This window comes from Mesocricetus auratus, unplaced genomic scaffold (genome assembly GCF_017639785.1).
Source record: "Mesocricetus auratus isolate SY011 unplaced genomic scaffold, BCM_Maur_2.0 Super-Scaffold_100011, whole genome shotgun sequence".
NCBI classification, from domain to species: Eukaryota; Metazoa; Chordata; class Mammalia; order Rodentia; family Cricetidae; genus Mesocricetus; species Mesocricetus auratus.
The window spans coordinates 38,179,255-38,206,015 of record NW_024429195.1 but is presented as its reverse complement, the minus strand read 5'-3'; the positions used below and the strand labels follow the sequence as shown (position 1 = coordinate 38,206,015).

The following is a 26,761-nucleotide window of genomic DNA, read 5'->3' as shown; positions in this document are numbered from 1 at the left end:
TTCTCCTCCTTCCTTCTTCCTTTCTCCCTCCCTCCCTCCCTACCTGCCTTCCTCCCTCCCTCTCCCATCTCTCATCTCTTTCTTTCTTTCTTTCTTTCTTTCTTTCTTTCTTTCTTTCTTTCTTTCTTTCTTTCTTTCTTTCTTTCTTTCTTTCTTCCTGAAACAATGTCTTACTCTGAAGCCTTGGCTGGCCTGGACCAAGTAGACTAGGCTAGTCTGAAACTCAGAAAGATCAACCTGACTCTGCTATCTGAGTGCTGAGACCAAAGGAAGCTGCTACCAAGTCTGGCATCTTCTTTCTTAATAGATCATCCAACACTTTTATGGATATTGGTGTGTGGGGGGGCTTGAGGATTAGCAAAACCCTTAAAATTGTATAAGAAAAAGTCCAATTCATCTTAAGAACAAGTACTTCCTGTGATATAACCACAATGACTATACTTTCCAAACAGAAATAGGAAATGAAATTATAACAAGCAACCCTGGCTATATTTTGTTTTAATATTTATCCACTATTTAGTTTGAACTGCTTTAATTATATAAGTGTATCTAATGGATCAGTGTTAATAAACTTCAATTTAAATAAAAATAAATAAAAATTCTACATCTCCTTAGAAATTCTATTTTAATTGGATTTCTTAGTACAGGCAGTAACTGTGAATTTACAGAGTTTACAAAATTAATCATAGAAGCGTATAAGTCAGTTAGTTTCTAATCAGACAGGATGGATGCACATGGAAATTAGTCAGTTTTGACAGCAGATTGAAAGATTCATTTATGCTATTAAAAGAGGTAGCCCAAGTTCTCATTGTCAACATTTTTGATGTGGATTTTTATATGGATATTCTCCTTGTTTAGAGCTCACAGATTCAGTAATCCCAACTAAGCACATCTCCTCATTTAAGTAACATAGGCAACCATTTCTTTTCCATAAAGATGTTAATTTATTCTAATTTGGAAATGACATTTCTTATAATTCTCCCCCCCACTCTCTCTCACACACACACACACATGTGAAAGAGCAAGCACATGCACATACATGTACTCTCCCTCTTTCCATAATTTCAAAAGCACCTACCACAAACAGCACAAAGAAACTCATTTACTCTACCTCCAAATAAGAGCCTTTGCACTAACCTTATAGAGCAGTGGTAATTTTCCTAATTTCAGAAGTGCAATTTGATTTGCTGTATTTTTTAATTTTGTAATCCTTTTAAAATCATCTGCAGTTCCATAGCTCACATCGATGACATCACCCTGAAAGAGGAGAAAATATAAAGAAAAATAAAACCTTATAGTGAGAATAATGTCATATATCCAGTCATTTGTAGTGATTCAAATCTTCAAAGGCAACCCATCTTTTCCTAACTTTAACTCTCTAACTAAACAGTTATGATGATGCCTCTTACCAAGAGGATGAAGCTTAACTGTCACTTCTCTTCCTTTACTACTACAAGTTGAAAACCATCAAGATGTCTCTTCTAGACTCAAATTTCATGAATCATTTTACAAATTACAAATATTCAACCATGCCTTACCTCTATATTGTTCCTTTAAAATAGTACCCCCTTTTCAAGTAAAATAGTTATAAACATGTGATGCCCCTATTAGTAGTCCTGGTTCCTATTTTTCTTCTTGCAAATTTCTGAAATACAGAACCCATAAAAGACATTCCAAGCAGGAAACATGATTCATTTCAGCTATACTTTCTGTAATAAAATAATTGTTGCTGTGGGTTCTAATGTTTATGTAATACAAAATTTATTCTTTCAAGTTTCATCTTGCCATAGACATGATGATGAAAGGAGTGAGTGGAAGTGAACAGAGAAATGGAGAGGGGAATTTCAGAATTCTTAGCTAAATCTACTTCATCTGGCAACACAAACCAGCATCCCTAGATAATCCATTTTGAGCAAAGGATTCTCTTTCAACAACTCATAAGTGCTATATAAGATGAAGAAGCATTCATCAGTGGACGGATGGCACTCTTCTATTCCATTTTTCATACCACAAAATTTGTGATCCGAGCCAGGCAATAGTACAACTCCCAGTTGGCAACTCTTCTTACTGCAATTAATGTAGTCAATGGCATCTCACAGAGGCAAAAGGTGTATCTATCCACTAGATATGTTTAGATTAAGTCAAGCTGACAATTAACATTAACCATCACTTTTAGATATCACATTTATCAACATCTTCAAAACTTTGCTAGTACATTTCAAACGCTACCTATAAGATAAAATTGTATCTCCATGTTGCACAATATGAACTTTAATTAGTTTTACCTCCAAATAATCTGTGTCTGCCTCTGTTAACTACATCGGTTGCCTGTCTCTGTGGGGTGTGTGTATGTGTGTGTGCACATGCGCGTGTGTATGCATTCATAGTTTCAATTTCTACTACTATGAAAATTCTTTTTGAGGGCACATTGCACATTATTTTCTCCAATTACTCAGCATGCATTGTCAGTTGCTGGGGCTCATACTTAAATAATTATGCAATATTAGAAAAACTAAATTACACTTTCAAGTGAATTTGTCAAGACCTAATGGTTAAAACACTTATGTCAGAAAGTGTTTCCCCTAAAATATTCTTCATATTAAAATGAGATTAAATAAGTTTCTTTAATATAATTTTTGTGTTTACTGATGCTATTACCATGTAAACCACCTTTGATCTATGATCTTAAGAAACTGTGTAAATAAATTATCACGTAATATTAATGATTACACTGCAAAAAGAAGAAAAAATGCATTTTTCATTTCAAACTAGTAAAGTATACACTATCTGAGATTCAATGATGGCACCTAGAAATTGACTATTACTCTATTGGTCATATTAATGAACATATTTGTCATACTTAAAAATGGTTGAGGGAAAATTTTACAGCTATAGTGGTAGATATTGTTCACACATACATACAAATACATGATTTATGTAAAATGTATGACAATTGCAAAATATCAATCACGAGAAAATAGTACATTGTTGGGAATTGTGGATAGCTTGCATCAAAAGTTCAAACATTTTTCACTTCACCTAACCCCATATAAAACACATGTCAATAGAGTAATTTTGGAATATAAGTTACTTTATTCTCTCAGTGGCCCTTAGGATAGCCAAAACTATACAAATCTTTTTCAACTTAAGTGTGATAATTACAATATTTACAGTAGTCTTAGTTTCCTGAAGAAATGAGGGTTTGACAAAAATGCATGTATTTATTGTCTTTTGAAGATGTCTCTGAGAATATCCTTTCTGAAAGTCTTTCCTATTTACCTTTAAGAAAACTGAAAATCATAGCTGCAAAAAGTATTGAATTATTCTGACACATATATACAATGCTTTGATAAAGTGCCAAGCTGCTTCTTTCCACATGTGGTCATTGCGACAATGACCCTCTTCTGACTGCTTTTCTTCATTCATGTTAGAAAATCATCCACTACACCATCAGGAACACTCTATTTATTTTATGCCCTAAACTAGAGATGAATTAAAGACTTACATTTTTTGAATGAGGAACAAAGAACTTAAAGCAACAACAACAGAAAAGAAACAACATATATTATTTCATGTTAAGTGAAATCATATTCTATGTTTATAACAATATTGGTCCATATTGAGATAGCTGAGAAGAAATTGGAAACACTGTAAAAATGAGTGCTTGTGGTAAAATATTTGAGAAGGAATCAGCAATGAGATTTTAGCAAAGCTTGTGTTGGGGAAGTCCTGTGTATATGTTAATAAATTACTGCTGGCCAATAGGAATCTAGATAGGTGGGGCTAGGAGTCCAGGAGGATTCTGGGAGGAGAAACACAAGAGAGTCAACATGTAACCGCCATGGGGGTAGGAGCCCAGAACTATTCTCCGGTAAGAGACATACTTAGATTAACAATTATGGGGTAATTACTTAAAGCAGAGCTAGCCAGTAAGAGACAAGCAAGGCCAACAGCTTCATAATGAATATAGCCTCTTGTGTGTTTATTTGGGACTCATGCGGATCTAGAACCAGGCTGGCGCGGCAGACTGGCGGGGGATAAACCAAAGCGGCTAGCAAAGGAAAAAGCTTCTCTTAACATAATGGTGATCAGGAGTAGGATCATGAATTTCCACGCAGAATGACAAAAGCTTTAAAGGAATTTTAGAAACAGAAGAACGGAGAGAAGCACAGATTTTTGGTAGCAGCATTTTTCTCAGGTGTGCTCTGTTTTGCTAGCGACAAGCCGAGATTCATGCTGCTCGCTTACTGGAGTCTTCCTGACTTGGCATAAAAAGAAAAAGAAAAAGAAAAAGGAAAAAAAAACCAACAAGGTTGTTTTAAGAGACTCTGCTAACGATTGAAAGGTGTGTACGTACAGCTGGAAGTGGCAGCTTTTGCTGGATGTCAGCATGGACTGAGGCGGTAAGCTGGAGTCACGCTTACGCCCGCCATCTTGATGGAAAAACTGGCAGTTTAAAACAGCCGCGGTTTTACAGATAAGACACGTGGTCAGAAAAACATAAAGATTTACAGTAAAGTCAGACTTCGATGAAGAAAATCTCTAAAGGTTTACAGTGTGTTTAAAAATATACGTGAGATTGAGAGAGAAAATGAAACGGCAAAGTGGTAAATAAATACAAAAGCTGGCGTTGTGGTGGCGCACGCCGGTAGGAATTGCTCCAGAGGCAGAGGCAGGCGGATTTCCAAAGAGAAACCCTGTCTCAGAGAAAAAGAAATAAAAGTGAAAGAAATAAAGTAATAATAAATAAATAAGCCACGTAAAGATGGAAATACACAGAGAGTCTGGATACTGTATGCTATTGTGTTTTTCAGTTTTTTGATTGCTAAGGAAGGAACAGCTGCTAAAGTACACTTGATTATAAATGCTGCTGAATTAATCCAACTTCTATCTTTTGAAAATGCCTTGACTTCAAAATTTAAGTATAAGGATATGTTACTCGGAAATGGAGTTTTAATTTATGTTTCCACAGAACATAAAAAGCTGAGGATTTCTTCCAGGCTTCTGTGGTTTGACGAACCAAGACCCCCGGAAGCAGTGGACCAGGTGTTCCAACAATCGAAACAGCTAAGATGATGCAGCTTTACAGACCCCGAAAATATGGACTTACACAGGTTTCTGAGTTTTGTCATGATCCCCATGGTATAAACAGCGCCCCCTTTCAGCAGGAAGCAGTTTGGAATGAGCGACGTCCCAATTTCCATCTTGTTTATAAAACTTTGTTTTCATTTAAATGGGATTGTTTATAATTGGCTAGTGATCACAGCCAATCTTTTTTAATGGTAAAAAGGGGAATTATGGTATGGGTATTGTTTTTCATTTATTGATACAAATTCAAGGTCAAATTTGTGATATGTATATTTCTCCTCTTGATTAAGTATTGTGCTTATACTGATCTTTTAAAACGTAATGCATAATTGAATACAGGCTATAGATAGTTACTTATAAGAGTCAGATCTTATAGTTAGGTAAGTTAGGTTTTCTAGATATATAGAGATGTATTTGAGACAGATAGTCTTCAAACCTCTCAAAGACCATCAGAAAATGGCATTTTAAATGGTTTAGGGTTTTTCTTGACAATGAGAAATGTCTGCTCCTGGCAGCACCAATTATGTCTGAGAGGAAAATGGGCATCGAATAAACTCGTTATGGAGTTTGCTTTCAACGTGGCAATATTAGCCATTTGGGCAAGAAACTGCTCTTGCCTAGACTGTTTGACTGTTGTTGTATAATCTGGACATGCAGGACCCACAGAAAAGTGACTGCTGAACTCAGTCTTACAGGGTTCCTGCTTCATGGAAGAGTCTAGGAGACGTCCTGCAGGACAAAGACAAATGACTGACAGACTGCCAATGCAGATGGACAGTTTGAAATTTCTTGCTTTGCTGAGAAGTGTTCCAGACACATTGTGGCCTATGGGCTGAAGATGGATGCCCCAACATTACAGAGGAACTTCGGGTGACTGTCCAGGCAGTAAGATACCTCTGTCAATCCTAGTGTTTATATATTATCCTTCTGTGGTCTTTGATGGAGTTGAAGACAGATAGTTATAATTATAGTTTTCCTTAGTTATGATAAGAGATAAGCTACATATAGAACTTTAGACTCACAAGGATGGGATGGATGATATTTTCTTTAGATCTTGCTAAATGTTAATAGACAAAATGTTGTAACTGTGTTCTTACTTGATAACTGTTCTGTCATATACAATTTGACTATGTTAAAGTTAAGACCTTTCTTTTTGTTTAAACAGAAAAGAGGAGATGTTGGGGAAGTCCTGTGTATATGTTAATAAATTACTGCTGGCCAATAGGAATCTAGATAGGTGGGGCTAGGAGTCCAGGAGGATTCTGGGAGGAGAAACACAAGAGAGTCAACATGTAACCGCCATGGGGGTAGGAGCCCAGAACTATTCCCCGGTAAGAGACATACTTAGATTAACAATTATGGGGTAATTACTTAAAGCAGAGCTAGCCAGTAAGAGACAAGCAAGGCCAACAGCTTCATAATGAATATAGCCTCTTGTGTGTTTATTTGGGATTGAAGCGGCTCTGGAACCAGGCTGGCGGGAAGGCTCCTCTCAAGGAAAGCTTCTCTTAACAGCTTGGAATTGAAACATGGTAGAATGACACTCCTTACAACAGGATTTCCGTGATTTTAATGGTATTTCCATAAGTAGAAATAGTTTTTTTCAAAAATTAATAGAAACCAGAAAGCAAGTCTTCCTGTGTAGTGAGTATTATAAGATATTAAGATAATTAAATCAATTTAGGAAAGACGTGATGTATAGACGAGTTGTTTAAAGTGCTCTAATTTTATTGTGAAAAAGGTTTTCCTTGAAATGTCAAGCTTTTGAGTTGTTAATCAGAAATGCTATGGAACAATATTAATACACGAAATCATACTTGATAAATCTATATGTCAGTAACACTCTATACATTATTCATCTCAGATAGCAAGCCAATATTCCATCTCTTTGGGATAAAGAATGTGAGACTCAGAAGAAAGAAAGAAGTGGCACAAACTCTCTGGAGTCATCTACTGGAGGCCATTTCACCAAGAAATGTGCTTTACAACTGGATCCTACTAGTGAAGAAAAATTCATGGTGCTGTCTGCTTAAAGAGGGTCAGTCAGTCTGGAGAATAAAGATTCTGCTTAAAATTACAGTTCTCCAAGGGTTAGGGAAAGTGCTTGATGCAGGTGGATGAGTCCCTGAATTCAGGTCTACAGTGTACACCCAAAAAGCTTGGCAACGAGGCCCAGCCTGTATCCCCAGTGCTGAAGACAGAAACAAAATAAGCTCTAAAGTGCTGTGTCACTAAAGGTAGATAAATATCTGAGCTCTAGGCTAAATGAGAGACACTGCATCAAAATAAGTAGGCAAGTGCCAGAAGATAACTGAAATCAGCCTGTGGACACCACATGGGTTTCCAAAGCAAGAGCACTCCTCCCACACAGACATTCACCACACATTTCCCTAAGACACACACACACACACATACACACACACAGAAACACACACATACACACACACACACACACACACACAGAGAGAGAGAGAGAGAGAGAGAGAGAGAGAGAGAGAGAGAGAGAGGAGAGAGAACTTGCAGAATTTTTGTTTTGTATCTCCACCCATCAGCCTTCCATAGTGTCTTTCAGTGGCATCATAAACTTGTACAGCATCAGTAGCCCAAACAATAGTTTATTTTCTACCTGTTCTGCAGTCTAAGAATAAAAAAGTCTATAAATTCTGCTTCTGTTGAGTGACTTCTTTGTGTTAGACTCTACATAAGAGAGAGAGAGGAAAACTTCCTGATCTCTTAAAAATCTTTAAGTCACTCCTTCAAAGGCATTAGTTACATAAAAACAGATCCTGACCTCTCTACATTACTTAACCCTAACGTTTTTTCAGAAATCAAATTGAAGACTGGGCTTGACATGTGAAGATTTTGCTCAAAGCAGACATGTAATCCATAAACAAGTTCTAGAAGATATTACTTATGAGATCTGAAGTGCCATTCTCTTGAGATGTATGATATGGAAATAATAAAATTAGTTAGAAGTGAAATAAACATCACAAAAGAAGAGGAGAAACGTCAGAAGAGCCCAGGGCCATGAATCCTGATGCTATATACATTGTCTTCTAGATGTAACAAGGTTGTTGCACTTACACAGTGACTGCAGCCAATATGCTAACGCCAAAGTGAAATTTCAAAAGGCCCTACCCTTATATGAAGAAAGACAGGCAATAAGTAGTTGCTGAGAGAGGAACAAATCATTTTCTCCAGGGATGATCCCTCTGAGGGATATATAAGGATACTGAATTGACCCTGTAGGCTGTGTGTATGTATATGTATTTTCAAGACAATAATAATTATAGAAAAGAATGTCATGAACTTAAGAGGGAGTTGGGAGAACATGGGAAGATGTGAGAGAGAAAAGGGGGGGTTTGAAATCATGTAAACATGGTATTCATGAATTATGAAATTATCAAAATATAATTTACCAAAAAATGAAGCAAAATAACTTCTAAAGTGTTTTTCATTTTACTGAAGAAACAATATATTTAAATTTTATTTTTACTTTTTTCTCTTTTTTTCTTATTTTAATTTTAAATAGCTTGTTTCACATGTCAATCCTAGTTCCCTCTCCCTCCCCTCCTCCTGCACCCCTCCATCATCCCCCCCCAGCCTCCCACCCTATCCCCACTTCCTTCCACATAGGGGATATCTAGAGTCTGTCATTTTACTCTGGGTAGGGTCCAGGCACTCCCCCTAAGAGTCCAGGCTGAGAGAGCATCCCTCTTTGTGTTTTGGACACACGATGTCTGTTTGTATGCCAAGGATAAACACTGATCCACTGCCTGATTTTTAAATATATTTTATTTTGCTATTTTTTGATTCCCTACTTTCTTTTCTTAAATGTAAATTAGAAACAAGCTTGTTTTACATGTCAGTCCCAGTGCATGTCACTCCCCTCCTCCTCTGCCCTCCACTGACCCCTATCCCATCCTGTTACTGCACCCTAGGGAGGGTGAGGCCTTGCATAGGGGACCTTCAAACTCTGTCATATCATTTGGAGCAAGACCAAGGATCTCCCCTGTGTCCAGGCTGAGAAAGTATCTCTCTATGTGGAATGGGCTCTCAAAGTTCATTCATATACTAAGGATAAATGCTTTTCCATGACTAGAGGCCGATTCATTGTCCAGGCCAACTAACTGATACCCACGTTCAGTGCATCATAGTTGGTCCTATTCTGGTTTCCCAGTTATCAGCCTGGGGTCCATGAACTTCCCCTTGTTCAGGTCAGCTGTTTCTGTGAGTTTCTCCAGCCTGGTCTTGACCCCTTTGTTTATCCCTTCTCTCTCTCTGCAACTGGATTTCAGGAGTTCAGCTCAGTGTTTAGCTGTGGCTGTCTGCTTCTGCTTTTATCAGCTACTGGATGAAGGCTCTAGGATGGTATATAAGGTAAACATCAATCTCATTATCAGAGAAGGGCTTTAAGGTAGCCTCTCCACTATTGCTTATAATGTTAGTAGGCGTCATACTTTTAGATCTCTGGACATTTCCCTACTGACACATTTCTCTTTAAACACATAATGGCTCCATCTATTAAGGTTTCTTTTCTTGCTCTCCTCTCTTCTTCCCCTGAATCAATGTCCCTGTTCCCTCATGGCCTCCTCTACCCTCTTCTTCTCTCCTTCTCTTTCTCCTAACTCCCTCTCCCTTCCCACCATGCTCCCAATTTGCTTAGGAGATCTCATCCCTTCCCAATTTGCTTAGAAGTTCTTGTCCCTTTCCCTTTCCCCAGGGGACCATGTATGTCTCTCTTAGGTTCTTCCTTGAATCCTAGCTTCTTGACAGTGTGGATTGTAGACTGGTAATCCTTTGCTCTATGTCTAAAATCCACATAACATTTTGCTATTTTTGAGATGATGATGATGATCAGCCCTCTGTCAGATGTGGGGTTAATGAATATCATTTTCCCATTCTGAAGGTTGACTTTTTTTCTTGTTGACTGTGTCCTTTGCCTTATAGAAGCTTCACAGTTTCAGGAGGTCCCTTGTACTAATTGTGGACCTCATTGTCTGTGTTACTGGTGTTATGTTCAGGAAGCTGTCTCCTGTACCAATTTTTTCAAGGGTACCACCCACTTTCTCTTCTAAGACATTCAGTGTGGCTGGATTTATGTTGAGATCTTTGATCTATTTGGACTTAAGTTTTGTGCATGACGATAGACATGGATCTATCCTCATTCTTCTACATGCCAGCATCCAGTTATGCCAGCACCATTTGTTGAAGATGCTTTCTTTTTTCCATTGTATATTTTGAGCTTCTTTGTCGAAGATCAAATGTTCATACATGTATGGGTTAATATCAGGGTGTTCGATTCGATTCCATTGGTCTACCTGTCTATTTTAGTGCCAATACCAAGCTGTTTTCAGGAATACAGCTCTATAATAGAGCTCAAAGTCAGGGATGGTGATGCCTAGAGCTGTTGCTTTGTTGAGTAAGGTTGTTTTGGCTGTCCTGTGTCTTTTGTTTTTCCATGCACAATTGATTATTGTTCTTTCAATATCTGTGAAGAATTGTGCTGATATTTTATTGAGGATTGCATTGAATCTGTAGATTGCTTTTGGCAGGTTTGCCATTTTTACTACATTTATCCTACCTATCCAAGGGCATGGGAGATCTTTCCATTTTCTGATGTCTTCTTTAATTTCTTCCTGTAAAGACTCAAAGTTCTTGTGCTACAGGTCTTTCCCTTGTTTAGTTAGCATTACCCCAAGGTATATTATGTTGTTTGTGGCAATTGTAAATGGTGATGCTTCTCTGATTTCTTTCTCAGCGCTTTATCATTTGTATATAGTAGGGCTACTGATTTTCTTAAGTTGATCTTGTAACCTGCCACTTTGCTAAAAGTATATATATATATATCAGTTGTCAGAATTTCCTGGAAGAGTTTTTTGGATCACTTATGCAAATTATCGTATCATCTGCAAATAGTGAAAGTTTGACATCTTTCTTTCCAATTTGTATCCCCTTGAACTCCTTTTGTTGCCGTATGGCTCTAGCTAGAATTTCAAGTACAATATTGAAAAGGTATGGAGAGAGTGAACATTCTTGTCTTGTTCCTGATTTTAGCAGAATCACAATGAGTTTCTGTCCCTTTAGTTTGATGTTGGCTGTTGGTTTGCTGTATATAGGTTTTATTATATTTATTATGTTTAGGTATGTTTCTGTTATCCCAGATCTCTCCAAGACCTTTATCATGAAGGGGTGTTGGATTTTGTCAAAGGTTTTTTCTGCATCTAGTGAGATGATCATGTGATTTTTGTTTCTCACCTTGTTTATATGGTGTATTACATTGATGGATCTTCGTATATTGAACCACCCCTGCATCCCTGGGATGAAACCTACTTGATCATGGTGAATGATTGTTTTGATATGTTCTTGGATCCAATTTACCAGTATTTTATTGAGTATTTTTACATCAATGTTCATGAGGGGTATTAATTGGTCTGAAGATCCCTTTTTAGTTGTGTCTTTTGTGGCTTAGGGATTAAGGTTTACAAGGAACTGAAGAAGCAAGTCTTCAAAACACCAGAGGATCCAATTAGAAAGTGGACTACAGAACTACATAGAGAATTTTCAATAGAGATGTCTAAAATGGCTGAGAGGCACTTGAGAAAGTGCTCAATATCCTTAGCCATCTGGGAAATGCAAATTAAAACAACTCTGAGATATCATCTTACTTCTGTCAGAATGGCTAAAATTAAAAACACAAACAACAGTTTATGCTTGAGAGGTTGTGAAGAAAGGTCAACACTCCTCCCCTGCTTGTGGGAGTGCCAACTAGTACAGCCACTTTGGAAATCAGTATCAAGATTTCTCAGAAAAATGGGAATAATCCTACCACAAGACCCAGCATTTCCACTCTTAGGCATACATTCAAAAGATGCACATTAATACAACAAGGACATCTGTTCCACTATATTCATAGCAGCATTATTTGTAATAGGCAGAACTTGGAAGCAACCTAGATGCCCCTCAACCGAAGAGTGGATAGATAAAATGTGGTACATTTACACAATGGAGTACTACTCAGCAGAAAAAAAACAATGGAATCCTGAAATTTGCAGGCAAATGGATAGCAGTAGAAGAAACCATCCCGAGTGAGGTAACCCAGTCACAAAAAGACAAACATGGCATGTACTCTCTCATATATGGATTTTAGACATAGATCTGGGGAGTACCAGCCTACAATCCCATAGGCAGAGAGTCTGGGAAAGAGAACCTTCATTCAGTGGCTGATGGAAGCAGAGGAAGATTCCCACAGCTAAACCCTGAGCTGAACTCTAGGAATCCAGTGACAGAGAGGGAGGACTGATGAGCATAGGGGTTAAGACTGGGCTGATTTAACCCTCAGAAACAGCTGACCTGACAATGGTTAGCTCTTGAATCCCAGACTGATGCCTGGGAATCCAACATGGGACTGATCAAGACCCCTCCTGAATGTGGGTGTCAGTGAGAAGGCCTAGGTAATCTATTGAGCCTTAGGTAGTAGATCAGTATTTATCCGGGGCATACAAATGGACTTTGGGTGCCTATCCAACAATGAGAGATGCACTCTCACGCTGGACTCTTGAGGGAGGATGTAGTCCCTGCCCTGGAGGAAATGACAGAATACAGACACCCCCCATGGAGGGCCTCACCCTCCCTTCTGAAATGAAGGGATGTTGGGGGTGTTGGTGGGAGGGTGTGGGAGGAGGGGAGGGAAAGTGAGTGTAATAACTGCAGTGATTTGGAATAATACAAACAGAAGTGCTGTATTTTTTCACCTTATTCTCTAGTTCTGAAAATATCAAAGTTCTAGAATTTACTGATATGAGGTAGATATTAATTTAAACAATTATACATAAACTTTCAAATTTTTAGAAATTAAAATATAGATAACATTTCCAAGAAAATTTGTAAGTAATATTCTTTAAAAAAAGGCAAAACTTCAAAGCCCACTTGAGTAGTGAACAGATCATCTGAAACCAAAAACGGAAAACCATATTTGCCTAATGGATAACATGTCAATTTTTTAGATGAGAAACAGTCACATGTAGCTGTGTCATCATTCATTTATCTTTGACTTGTACATGGTTACCAAATCAAGGAACCCACAAGAGAAAAATAAACAAGATGAGTAAAATGCCAGACCGTTGTCACCATTACAGAGCAGTTCAAGGACCACATTGCTACATTGGTGATATAAAAAACTTCATCTTCAAAGTCATGTACCCAATATTTCAGTAATTCTCTTCTTTCCCCTAGAGTTCTGCTATTTTTATCTATAACAAAAACCAAGTAAGATCAAGTCTATGCAATTCCATCTTTTTTTCATTTTCAAGTTGTGGAAGATTTAAAAAGAATATGAGTTATATTTCTAATAGTGATATTTTTCTTTGTAAGACTTTCCAGCTAAATATTTGACGTTGTGGTCAGATTTCATGTGTTAGACTACTGTGTCATAAGGGCTATACATAACAACAAGCCATACTCATCACGCACAATTTGATATAATGGATCACTCTGCTTTCACAAATAAAATATTTAATATCTGCATTACTGAAGTCTTCAAGATAATGAATGTTTTATATTTTATTCATAACTTAAAACATATTTTTCTAGTTATTAATATTTGCTATGGTGAGCATAACATTGGAAGTTTATGTTCACACAGCATGATAAATACAATAAATCTGAATTTAAAAAATCTTATGATAACATTTTGATATTTTCTTAATTTCTTTATAAAAATATGCCTACTTTCTTCCAAATAATAACAGTTGCTTTGGTATTTGATTATTTCCAAGTAGCAGACACTCTATGTTTTTAGTATTTCTACCCCACAGCAATCATGCAGGTAACTGTCATTTTCCTCCCTGACAACATGAACAAGGTCCTAAAGGATTAGGAGACTCAATGATTCCCCATTTGTGCAACTGACAGGATAGACTCCAGTTTTGTTGTCTGTGGAGTAGAGCTCTAATAAATATGTCAATGAAACTATACCTTATGCACAGGCAATGTGTTGTTGAAAATAAGCCTCCCCATCAAATTGCTTTCCTTGAAATGTCTCTTGGCCAAAGATTAAAACTTTACAGAAGGAAAACAAACTGAATCCCTAAAATGTATGGGTCTGTGAACCCTTCCTCAAATGCAGAAAATTGTAGAGACAAAGTCTACTAAATATTAGTTAATTTCTTTTTTCTGAGTCATCTTACTTTCAATTTAGACAAAAGTAATGATTTAATAGCAATTAGCTTTCTGTATATAAAGTTAATTACCTGTGGCCAAACCTCATGACCAGTGTTTCTATTCCTGTGATATTATTGTAGTCATTTTTTATTTTAGTAAATGTAAATAACTTTTTAATTCCCTAATTCTAAACACACACACATGCTAAATTATTTATATATCCATTTTAATATGTATTTTGCATCTGACAAGCCAACTCTCCTTAGGACCCTTTTACTGACCTACCTGTCATTATTATGGGGTAAACAATGTCACCTTTCTAGTGCACAATGAATTACAAAGAATTTGCAAAGTGCTCCATCCATCATGCTGGCACTAAGTAGGTTTGCAGAGTAGATATCAGATATCTCAAATGCTCTTTAGACAGTTACCAGGAAGCACAAATTGGAAGTTTATACAAACAGTCCTATGATGAATGGCCATGACAGCTCTTCAAAATAAAGGGGAGCTACTCCTCTGAAAATAACCTTGTAAAAAGCAAAAGATGTGGGGAATTTTATTGGCAGCCCAAATAGAATAATTTAAAAACTTGTTAATGGTTCTGCCTCATAGAAATTCATGAACACAGAATGTACTCAAAATAAGAACAGCGTTATGTCTGAATCAGCAGCAACAGCCACTCAAGATTGATTCAACTTGGGGAATTGTCATAGATACACAAAAAACACCATTTCCCTATGAGCTGTTCTGTGTGGATGTCAGTGTAACAACAACCCCATAGAACATAGATGTAAAGCGTATGCACATGTTCTGTATGCACACACAATAACTAGAATTGTCTTACTTTTGATTACCCTAGTCACATCATTTGAGTTTTAAAAATATTTCAAATACATACTTACTTCATGCCTCTATTTAAGTACTGTGGGTAATATATTTGTTTTATTAAGTATTGACATAGCTACTCTTAATGTTTTCATCTAAGTTATAAGACTAACTTTTTAAAAGTCTTCAGATAGTATTAGATTTATGTGTAATGGCATTTGGTCCTTCAGTTGAAGCTAAATATTTCAAAGGAGTACATTCTACATCTGCCCTCACCTTTGATTTTTCCTTTGATTTTTTTCATTTTTTAAATTTAAATTAGAAACATACTTGCTTCACATGTCAATCCCAGCTCCCTCTCCTACCCCTCCTCCCTTCACCCTCCACCAGCCCCCCAGCCCCCTACCCAATCCCCACACCATTCCCTAGGGAGGGTGAAGCCCTCCAAGGGGGAATCTCCAGAGTTTGTCATTTCATCCATGGCAAAGCCTAGGACCTCCCTCATGTGTCCAGACTGAGACAGCATCCCTCCATGTGGAACGGGCTCCCAAACTTCATTTGTACACAGTGGTAACCACTGATCTATTACCCAAGTCCCCAGAGATTGCCTAGGCCTCCTTACTGGATCAGTCCCCTGTTGGTCTCTCAGCCATTAACCTAGGGTCCAAGATCTCCCCCTTGTCAGGTCAGCTATCTTTGTGGATTTCATCAGCACGGTTTTGACCCCTTTGCTCATCGCTCCTCCTTCTCTGCAACTGGGTTCCAGGAGTTCAGTTCAGTGTTTAGGTATGGGTCTGCCTCTGCTTTTATCACTATGTTCATATCAGCATTATCTTTAATAGCTAGATCCTGGAGGCAACCTAGATGCTCCCTAACTGAAGAATGATTGAGAAAATGTGGTACATTTACACAATGGAGTACTACTCAGCAGAAAAATACAATGGAATCTTGAGATTTTCAGGCAAATGGATGGCACTAGAAGAAATCATCCTGAGTGAAGTAACTCAGTCACAAAAAGAGAAACAAGGTATGTACTCACTCATATATGGATTTTAGACATGGATCAGGGGAGTGCCAGACTACAATCCCATTAGCAGTGAATCTGGGAAACAGGGAGGTTCCCAAGAGAGATATGCATGATACCCCAGAGAAGTGGAATGAGGCAACATCTGAGCAGATTGGGAGCATGGGGGGAGGGGAGAGGGTACAGGAGAGAAGAGGAGGGGAGAGGAAGACATGAGGGTTCAGGAAGGTTGAGTCGGCTGAAGAATATATGATTTTTCCTTTTTTGTAATTGATTTGTTAATATTTTTAAAATGTCTTTGATAAAATTGGCAACTTAAATACATTTAAGATGATGAAATGGTCTCAAGTAAACATTATAGACATTGGTGAAATTTCATAAGTGTTCTGGAAAGATTAGTTAATTATATGAAACAACAAAACTATTTAACACATATCACTGGTAAGAAGAATATGTACAATACTCTGAGATATCTGGAGTTGGGCCTATGGAATTTATGGTCTAACAGTATTTCCAGTCATCATAGAGGACCAGGTTAAGGGAACAAAGCTTCTCAAGATCCCCCTGATCAGGCAATCATCAATGTTTGCCATGAGGAACTGAAAAAGAAGCAGGCAGGAATGAGTCCAAAGACTTACTGAATTCCTAGTGCTGTTTTGTTTTTGTGCCTGTGGTTGCATTATTTGGAGGGCGGGGCTGGGAGGGGATGATCTGAATGTACTTGAGACAAAAAGAAAAAAAGAGAAAGGAGAAACTGTGTTCCTTGTAAATGTTTTGAGACGAAGACAAAATAGATTGAATAATTTTTCACACAGTGCCCTAAGTTCACCGCTTCTAAGCCAAGGCAAAGGTGTTTTCTGAGCCAAGGCAAAGCTTCCTTGTGTTTTCCTTGATATAAAAAAGTGTTTCCATTATTTCCAGAAAAAGAATGTTTTATCAAATCAAAAGACGACTTCTATGCTAAAAATATCGCATGTATTTAACATCAAATTAAATCTAATTAGTAGTAATACTCTTTAAGTTTATGCAGGTTACATGCAATTCTGCTAAAAGGAGAGAAACAGCACAAAATGGGAGCCTTTTGATCTACGAGTACACATGCATTCCCTGTACACTTTAGCAATCCCAAAATTAAAAACATGAAAAAAATGTATGTTGCAATGTAACAAACCTTGGTTATTCTATTGTTTTAAGAAATTTTATATAGTAACTTTAAATTGTTTAAAAGTCCCATGTTTTCCTTGTAGTTTATTACAAAGATTTCAAATTTGTACATAAACAATAGAAATATAGCAAAACTTCATGTGTATTCATTTAGATAACTTACAGTTTAAAAAAAAAGACTAAACATATTTGATAAAATTATACTTTGAGTCTGAACAGCTACTATATAAAGCAAAATATGCCACTATTTCTAACTGGCATATTATGTGAACTCTGTGTCATGAATTGTTCACGGGATTCACTTAGATTTGCTACTTTAATTCTTATGGCGGTACTCAGGTGGCAGAGAAGTGATGCTTCATACAGAGCTAAGACGCTCAGCATCATATGAGAGGAGGAAAACAGTGGGTAACTACAGTGTGAGCTTTAACTCACACATATGACTCTAGAAATCTTGTTCAGAACCAGAATGCCAAAAGAACTATCAAAGCTAGCTAACCCTGAAAGGTGGAGGAATAATCCACACCTGGCTCCACTTCACACATTTGCCATCATGAATGCAGGCATGCAGCATTTCAAATCCCAAATGTGTGAGTAATAGCATCAATTTTCCTCTTCATTTCTTATGTGCATAAACAATCTCAAATGCAATTCTTGCCATTTCTGTTCTCTCCCTACGTATCAACATATTCAAATTTGCCTCTTCAAACCATAAATGAGATTCTCTTGAAATATATGGGCTGAGAAAAATGTGAATAACTCAGTTGTACCTTCAACACCTTTGAATTAAATTCATCTAACATGTTTTCACTTTCAAAATTTGACAAGTAAAGATTCAGGAACTTCTCCTCTTCCTTGATTGCTGGCATTGCTACACGGAATATATTTAATGGCTACTTTTGTATGCTGCACCTAACCAGTTAGTTCAATTTAGATGAAAGCTGTTGTTTTCTAATTCCATTTCAGTGAAAATGACAGAGACAAATGGTCAAATTACCTGGAGAGTTCCTTTGGCAGAATAGGCAGCATATGATGAGAGCAGATCTTGGCTATGGCCTTTTCTGGCTTCTTCCCGGCAAGGCTGGCCATCAGGATAAAAGCACTGGCCAGTGCTGCTCACAGTGATGGTGCCTGGAGAGGGCCCAGGGAAATCCAGCAACACTGAGTAGTTCATAAGCTGTGTATCTTCCAAGCCCAAAGCTGTCCAGTGAGTCTTAATCTTCTTTGAAATTTCCATGTCATCTTCACTTTTATAGAGTTGTAGCAAATTTCTGAAAATAGTTAAAAGCACATTTAAAAAGAATAAAGGAATTCTTTACAATTTAGATATGCAACTGTTGATATGTGAGCAATTTATTAATAGATTTCATGAACTACTGAAGGATAAATGTGACAAGACCTGACCTTAAGAGATGTAGAGAGTTGGTAGAGCTGATGAGAATGAAGGGGATCATATTAAAACAAAGCAGGATGGATTTATTTTCAAGTAGGACTACAAGGAATGATGAATGCCAACTAGTGCTTTATTCCTTCTGATTGTGCTATCAATATTAACAAAATCCATGTACAATGAGTTCCCATAGTAGCTATGATATATAATGAGATAGATTTTATCATGGTTAATATGTTTCCCTATAAGAGTGTTGAATAATCTACATCTACTGATATTTAAAACAGAATTCTGTTTTGTCCCTCTTCCACACTGAACGTTTATGTTTGTGTCCTAAATGTGCCCCCGTGAAGCTCATGTTTTGATTGCCTGTTTCTTAGAGGTGCAGGAGATTAAGAAATTTCAGGAGTTTGGTGCCTCTTTTAGTGGTCCTCGAAGGTGATCATCCACATATTTTATGATGTAACTCTTTGTTCAAAAGCCATGTTTCAACCCTCCCATCATGGAATGAACCCCTTGTGTCACCATGCCTTCCTCAACATAACACTCTATCCTCTGAAATTGTGAGCCAAGATTAACTTCTACTTTGGATTGCTTCTGTCCCATATTTAATCATGGGGAGTGAAAGATAAGCAATGTATTGGCATTGAAATAACCCTTTCATTCCAGTGTTGAGCTTGTCGATGGCAATAAAATAACATTACTTGTTAATATTTGTGTTCAGTTTTGAATGTCTGAATCAGTTCCCTCAAACTGGTATTCTGAAGTACTAAGGGTCCAAATGATGAGGTGGGAATTTAGTGGGGGGTGTTTAGATCACAGGTAAAATTACTCATTAATGTAATTAGCACTCCAATAAAAGAGGTCAGAAGGAGATTTATACATTTTATACCACATGTAAGACAGAGCTAGAAGAAATGATATATCAGGAAGCAGATACATCTCAAAGATTGTAGAAACTGCTAGTCTAAAACTGCAAAACCAAATTCCTTTTTTTTTTGTAAATTGCCCATTCTAGGGTATTATAGCCACTTGGATGGACTACAATAACTATCAAATTACTGGTGACAGTGAATACATATAAACTTAGTTTTTGCTTTTTGGTAAAAGTTATGGAATCAGCAAATGGATATTTCATTACCTCTTCTCTTACCATTTTAAAACCTTACTTTAATTTTTGAATTATTATGCACAGTGTACTCTTCAGAAAATACTTAGTGCAATATTTAATATAAAGCCATGCTAGTTGATTTCATAAATGGATTGAAAATTTCTTCCTATTGCCCCATTGCTGATATGTTCTTTTAAAGAGTGTTGAACTTTATCACACATACTGATATGTTCATTAAAACAATCATAAGATCCATTCAAAAATTAATGAGTACACCAAAAGAATTTCTCTTATGTAAAATCAAATTCTGTTAATAATAGGATGCATTAGAGATTTTAGATATTTTGTAATTTTCACACCTATTTTAAAAGCAATGTGGTGTTAGTAGTAATGTTCCCATCAGGAATATTTTCTGTTTAATTTGGAAAAAAATTATACAACCCTCATAGATAGGGAGTATTTTCGTTTGATTCCTTCTCTGAAAGAGATCAAATAAGACTAGGATATTTGAAGAATATTATCTTTAAACTAAAAATGGTCTGTAATTGATGTCTTATTATGTGAGAACTATGACCTGATTGATCAGTAGCTTTAATACTATATGAGTTTTTTTGTTTCCTCTTTGAACCCCAGGCCTTTCATCACTCCCTGTCCCACTTACTATTCATCCTCAGGTTTCCAGGCCTTGGCTCACCACTTGCACAGCAACTTTTACTACATTGGTTCCCTTCTTACTTCCTCTCTCTGTCTGGTCAGTGTAATATTACGATATTTTAAATAAATCCATTGCAACACGCAGTCATATGAATACATATTTGTATGAAGCATAATTGTATTTTTAGAATATCATTTCAAAACGCTTGCTAAAATGTCACTCAATGAGAAAGAGTCATTGTCACCATGCCTAATGACTTGAGTTTGATCCAAAGAACCACAAGGTAGAAGGAAAGAAAAAGAAGTCTTACTACTTATTATCTGACCTGAATCTGTGCTTCAAGGCAGGAACATGCATATACACACACAATAAAAAACACAATATATACATACATATATATATATATATGTGTGTGTGTGTGTAAAATACTACATCAAGTAAACAAGCAGTATATTGACTAATTGTAATTAAATTGCTTTGTCCCCAATAATTTATTCTTCTTTTAACAATACCTAAGGAGAAAAACTCTAGAAAAAGTAGTAAGGTTATGACTTAGAATACCCTTTCCATACACTAGAGTGTAGATGTTTTCATAGAATTTTTAAGTGCTGTTCTTTGGCCCATTGTTTTACCCATTAGAGATTAAATAATTTAAATCTGTTGTATTATACTTTCAGCCTGAATTTAATTGAATATCAGGGCATCTTTAGAGCAAGCTAAACAATAGCCATTTGTTAACATAAAACAGGCATCCTCATTGATGCTGGCAAAGATTATAGATGCACATAATTATAGGCTTGCCATTTCTAGGAGAAAGGGCTAGTTTCAGTGAGACCTTATTTCAAATATTCAATTGGAAAGAGATGAGTGAAACATGGAACAGTGTTCATTGGGGTCTACATGCACTATCACCCAAGAACACACCACACACACACACACACACACACACACACACACACACACACACACACACAAACTGACAGTGGAACACCATTATTCCACAAATAGTGTATTACACCCCAAATAGTTGAGCTGTTTAGGTTTGATTTTCTTGTATTAAAAGTTTCCCTACCTCCTCCTTGTATTTGAAATCCACACAAGCTTTTGTTTAACTTCATTCCTCCAAGACCCATATTTAAAGAGTGTGATGTGTCAGAAACAGGGCCTTACTTTCAAGTTCTGGAAGGTAATCTAGAGAAAATGGTAATATCCTATATTGTTTGAGGATTCTCTTAGACTCCCCTTAAAAACAACTTGAAAGTGGACTTCTTAAGCTTGTGTTCTTGTTTGCAGTTATTTTTAAATAGTCTGTGGCGGTTGGGAGGCATTTTCAACTCACATGTTATAGTTTCATTTAAATTATTTACATATGTACATATACATTTAAATACAAACAATAATAGATTTGTCTGTGGTTTTTTCAAGCACTCGTGCTCTTTTTCTCTCCTTCCTCTTTTCTCTCAGTGGTGTCTTTCCTATCCTCTCTCCAAATGAAGGACTCCAACGATTTCTCCATTACTCTTAAAAAGAATCTGTGTCACACTATTATCCTCTCTATACTCTACCATCTACCACATACATACTACACTTTTTACTTTCTTTACTTCTGTGGCTACTGCAGCTTATATACTCACATAAAGATTTGGAATTAGGATCCTCAAATAAGAGTGATCAAGAAGCTTTTGTCTTTGTGGTTCTGGATTGCTTCTCTTGGTATAATATATTTTAGTGACCTGGAATCCTCCATTGTGAGGATTCACTGTTTTCAGTATCATAAGATCAAGAGATTCTATGCAAATTGCCTGGGACCAGGAAAAATAAGCAGTCCTACACTGTTGTAAAGCACTGCAATGATCGGACCATAAAGATATCCCCAATGATGCCATACCGGTGCCATTACATTTGAGACAAACAACAGCCCTCTAATTGGACTCATGCCTGGCCACATAGTCAAGTACTTGTAAGTTAGGCAACTGTAACTTATTCCACTACCTGTGGATGGAAACTCATAGGCATTAGAAGAACACCTATACTGCCATCTCCCTAAGCCATTATAATTAGTAACTCTATTCTAAATACTTACCATCATACAGTTAAATGTAGCTTTCACCATACATCAAAAAATTCATTTTTGCAACAGATGAAGACTGTTATAGAGATCCTAAATTGGTCAACATGCACAGAATAATTGACTGTAGGGTACCGCACCCAGGTGATAATATCTGTATCACAACCACTAGAAGTAATATGGGAAAATCATGGATGAGGGGTGAAATGATTGTAAGAACCAGGGGCTCAGGATGTGTACTGTGAGATAGCATGTCCTATATATGACAGTAAAGCTGTACTTAAGTATACTCAGCAATATGGATGCCTGAATAAGACCAGCATAATGATAATACTAGTTGATATACCTATGTGGCCATGGAAAATTCCATGCTCAATGTTCAATGCCTGCTGAGAAGGAGAATCAGTTTCCTCCAGGGATGAGCCCCTATTTAGTTTGTACATACTCAAGTGGTCAAACCTAGACTCATATACATATGAGCAAAACCATAAGCTGTATATACTTTTTGTACATGTGTGTGTCTAAGAGCGTGCATAAGCATAGAATGATAATAAAGAGGTCAAGAACTTTGGAGGGTGGAATATGGGGAGAATTTGGGGGAGAAAGTGATGTTGATGTAGTATTTATGTATGAGTTTCCCAAAATAAAACATCAAAAACAGCAATAAAATACATATGTCTATAGTACTAAATCTTGGTTTATATTTGTATTGTGTAAAACTTTACTAACCGCCATCTTGTGAAATCAACTTTAAAACTTTGATTTTAAGTTATATAAATACTCATACATTTTTCACTTAAATAAGCAGCAATGTCTTATTGATATGATTGGCTTTTTGAGAGATTCTGTTTATGGTCTCAAATTTCCTAGAACATGAACATGGATACATTTATTTGCAACTTTTCACATTTTTAAATCTCTCTTTCCTTGCAGTAAATGATTTGTGAGTTGGGGTAAGCACTTCTGTTATAATTAAACAGGTTTCTATATTAAACCAGAAATGTTATTAAGGAATTAACTGCTATGCAATCTCAATTTGCTAATTGACAAACCTGCAAAAATAGAAATCTGTTACTCCAAACCACAAGGTATTTATTTGGGAGAAAGTTTTACTCTGACTTAATTTTTAAAATAAGGGTTTCCATGGGCCAGCAGTTCTGGCAGGTAGCATAATGAGCTGTCATGGCTGAGACTTGAATTTGGAATTAACTTTGGCGTTAATGTTCCGTTGGCCAACAGAGACTTGATACGGAAGGATTTTGGCTTTGTTAGACAAAATTCTGTTTATATCAATGTTCAACACCTGCTACTGGATAAGCCACCAAGCAACACTGATGTCAGAGCCGGAGGAAGTGGTGCATGGGGTATCCATAGTTCCAGGGTGACTGCCAAGAGTGTACACTAAGAGAATGGGCACAGAAATATCCCAGGAGTGATCCTCATATTGCACAGGAGGAAAAGTAGCACATTTGCTAGTACCCACTAATACTTTCTTATGTGTGTATATAGAAGAACAAATGTTCACATTTATTCTGTGGCAATTGACATTATGCATATATTAAAAAGCCAAAAGTTGGGTTACAGATATAATTCAAATAGTAAAGTGTTTGCTTTCCAAACTAGAATTCACTTTTCCAAAATCATGTTAACTAAGTGTTATGGTAGCACATACCCAAAATCTCAGTGCTGCAAGTGAATGGACAGGTGAGATCCTGACTAAAGAGAAAGCCTGCTTCAAAGTATGAGGGTATGAGGTGGACAACACCAACACCCAAAGAACAACAAAGATAAGGAGTTCTAAGTATTTCATAGTATGGGAATGCATCCCTAGGGGACGCAAAGCCCTGGGTTTGACACCAGCATGGAAAAATACATTAAAATAGTATTCTCATGCCTCAGAGTCTTCTCTGAGGCATGAGAAAATGCCACAGGAAAAATAATACATCACTTCAAGGGCACATTAGATCAGTTTTGACAGATTGAGAATGCTAAAATGAGCAAAACTGAAACTGCTTACATATATTTCATGAAAAATTAGTGCAGAAGTGGATTCTCTGAGGGATCTTCATCCCCTGATCCTAATGGTGTACACTGCATAAAATTGTTTGCTTTTCAAGTGCTAAGGCATGCTGATGGGCTAGCTTGAAACCTTAACAAGTACTTGTTTAATTGTATATAGTTGTAAAATAAGTTCTTTAAGATAGAAATAAAACAATCTGGATTTAGAAAAGAGATAATATTGAAATAAGACATCCATTCAAGACATTCATTATTCCATATGCTTGAAAAAGTTCAGTCTTCCAACTCTCATCCATTACCCACATTTACAGAAGATAACTTCATAGTTGGTCATTGCCAAATGCACATTTGCAAGGGGAAACATAATGGAGTGTTATCTAATTGTGCATTTAGACTGTAGAAAGAAGAAATGTGAATAATTGACATAACGGCATTGTGACTACTGAGGTGTGAAGGGATTTATCAACCCTTTCTGAGGAGAGTACTCTCAATGTTAACAGTGTCTGCATTCTGAACTTCTTGATGCTTTTCAGAGCACATCATGCCATATGTCACTTTTGTCATTAACTCCTTTTAATTCATATAAAATAAACCAAAAGACACATTCCAAAAAAGGACAAATTGATCTATGAAGCACTACAGGTCTTCAGTATAGTCTGCTTTATTCTGTGATGCAATGACATGAATCTGTCAAGTTTACAGACTCACAGAAAATTTCTATTAAATGATAAACTACTCTTATAACTATCCGTGTGTACATACGTATACACACAACCACAGTTTCTTTTTCCATTCATCTTTTCATGGACATCAATGCTGATTCCACTTTCTGGCTATTATGAATAATACAGCATTAAATACACATGGAAAAATATTAATAAATATGTATGGAAAATATTAATAAATACGCATGGGAAAATATTAATAAAATGCATGGAAAAATATTGAGTCCTTTGGGTATACACTCAAACTTTTCCTGAATGTGTACATATGTATGTAATAATATTTGAATGTGTCTGTATATGTATCAGTGATAATTTGTATGTATCTAAGTGGGGGGGACAGTGACACTAATTCAAACACATATGATGTGTAACATCTTCCAAGACTGAAAAGTAACAGATGTATTAGGGTCCACAAGGATATGAGAAGCTTACTGTCTAGCAGAGTGTTCCTGGACTGTCTTAATTTCTTCAGTTTACAGCCTCAAATAATTTGTTATATTAGATGCTCTCTGCATTAATAACTGGAAGAATGTTTTTAATCTTAGCCTCAAACATATTTTATCAAAATATAACCAATGTGTATGTAGTATCTGTCAGCTATTGTATAGCAGAAATTGCTAAAGAGGAAAGAATACAGACACATCTCTGGTGTAAGGACAGCTTTCTAAGCATATGCAGACCAAATTCAATGCACAATTAATGCAAGTCAAGAGTCAAAGTTGAAAGTTTGACAAAATTCTTTCCATAATTGGTAGAACAAGCAAGAACAAGAAGTAGATTACTAACCTAATATAATTTTTACATTTTAACAATTCAATATATATTGCCTACTTGTCCAATGATTGTAAATTTTAGAACATTTATACACTACCTGATACCAGACTACAAAACAAGACACAATGAATTAAAACACATTGAAATCACACAGACTATATTGTCTGAACAGAGTTGTATATGATCATTATTCTATTTATCCTATGCTGTTTTGATGACTTAGGTTTGTAATATGTTTTCAAGTCCTAGACTGTAATACTGCTTTTTATTCAATTATGTTAAATATGACATGAGGTTTATGCTTCACTATCTATTTCCATCCAATATATTGCAACAGTTACTTCTTGTCTTCTTGTTAAGTTTAAATTATTTTTATATTTTCATATATTTTCATCATATTCTTTCCTCTTTCCCCAGTCATCCAAGACCTTCTCCTTCTCCCTACCCACCCAACTTCACATTCTTTCTCTTTCTTAAAATATAAAACTAAAACTAAAAATAAGGAAATAAAATAAAACAAAACATATAACACCAAGTCATAACAAAAGCATGCACAACAAAGCATGAAGTGCATTTTGTGTTGGTCAGTTATTCCTGAGCATGAGACGTTCACTAAAGTGTAGTTGGCATGCCCAGTGAACTGATTTGGCCTCTCTCAGGAAATGTCAGTTCCAAGCAGCTTCTTCATTATGGATAGGCATTTCTGCCCACATCTGCTGAGATTCTGTCTAATTGAATGTGTAAATCTTATGTGTG

General features: G+C 36.5%; 1 protein-coding gene across 3 annotated transcripts in view; it reads right to left on the bottom strand.

Annotated features, from left to right (window-relative positions):
• The window catches only part of Naaladl2 (N-acetylated alpha-linked acidic dipeptidase like 2), a 1,212,242-nt gene that overhangs the window by 494,894 nt on the left and 690,587 nt on the right, over nt 1-26,761 (bottom strand). For all 3 annotated transcript variants that reach the window (XM_040754622.1, XM_040754621.1, XM_040754623.1), the window contains 2 exons: nt 18,261-18,534; nt 1,138-1,257 (listed from right to left, as the gene is read on the bottom strand). In XM_040754622.1, the coding sequence (XP_040610556.1) occupies nt 1,138-1,257; nt 18,261-18,534 (394 nt within the window). The remainder of the gene's footprint in view (nt 1-1,137; nt 1,258-18,260; nt 18,535-26,761) is intronic.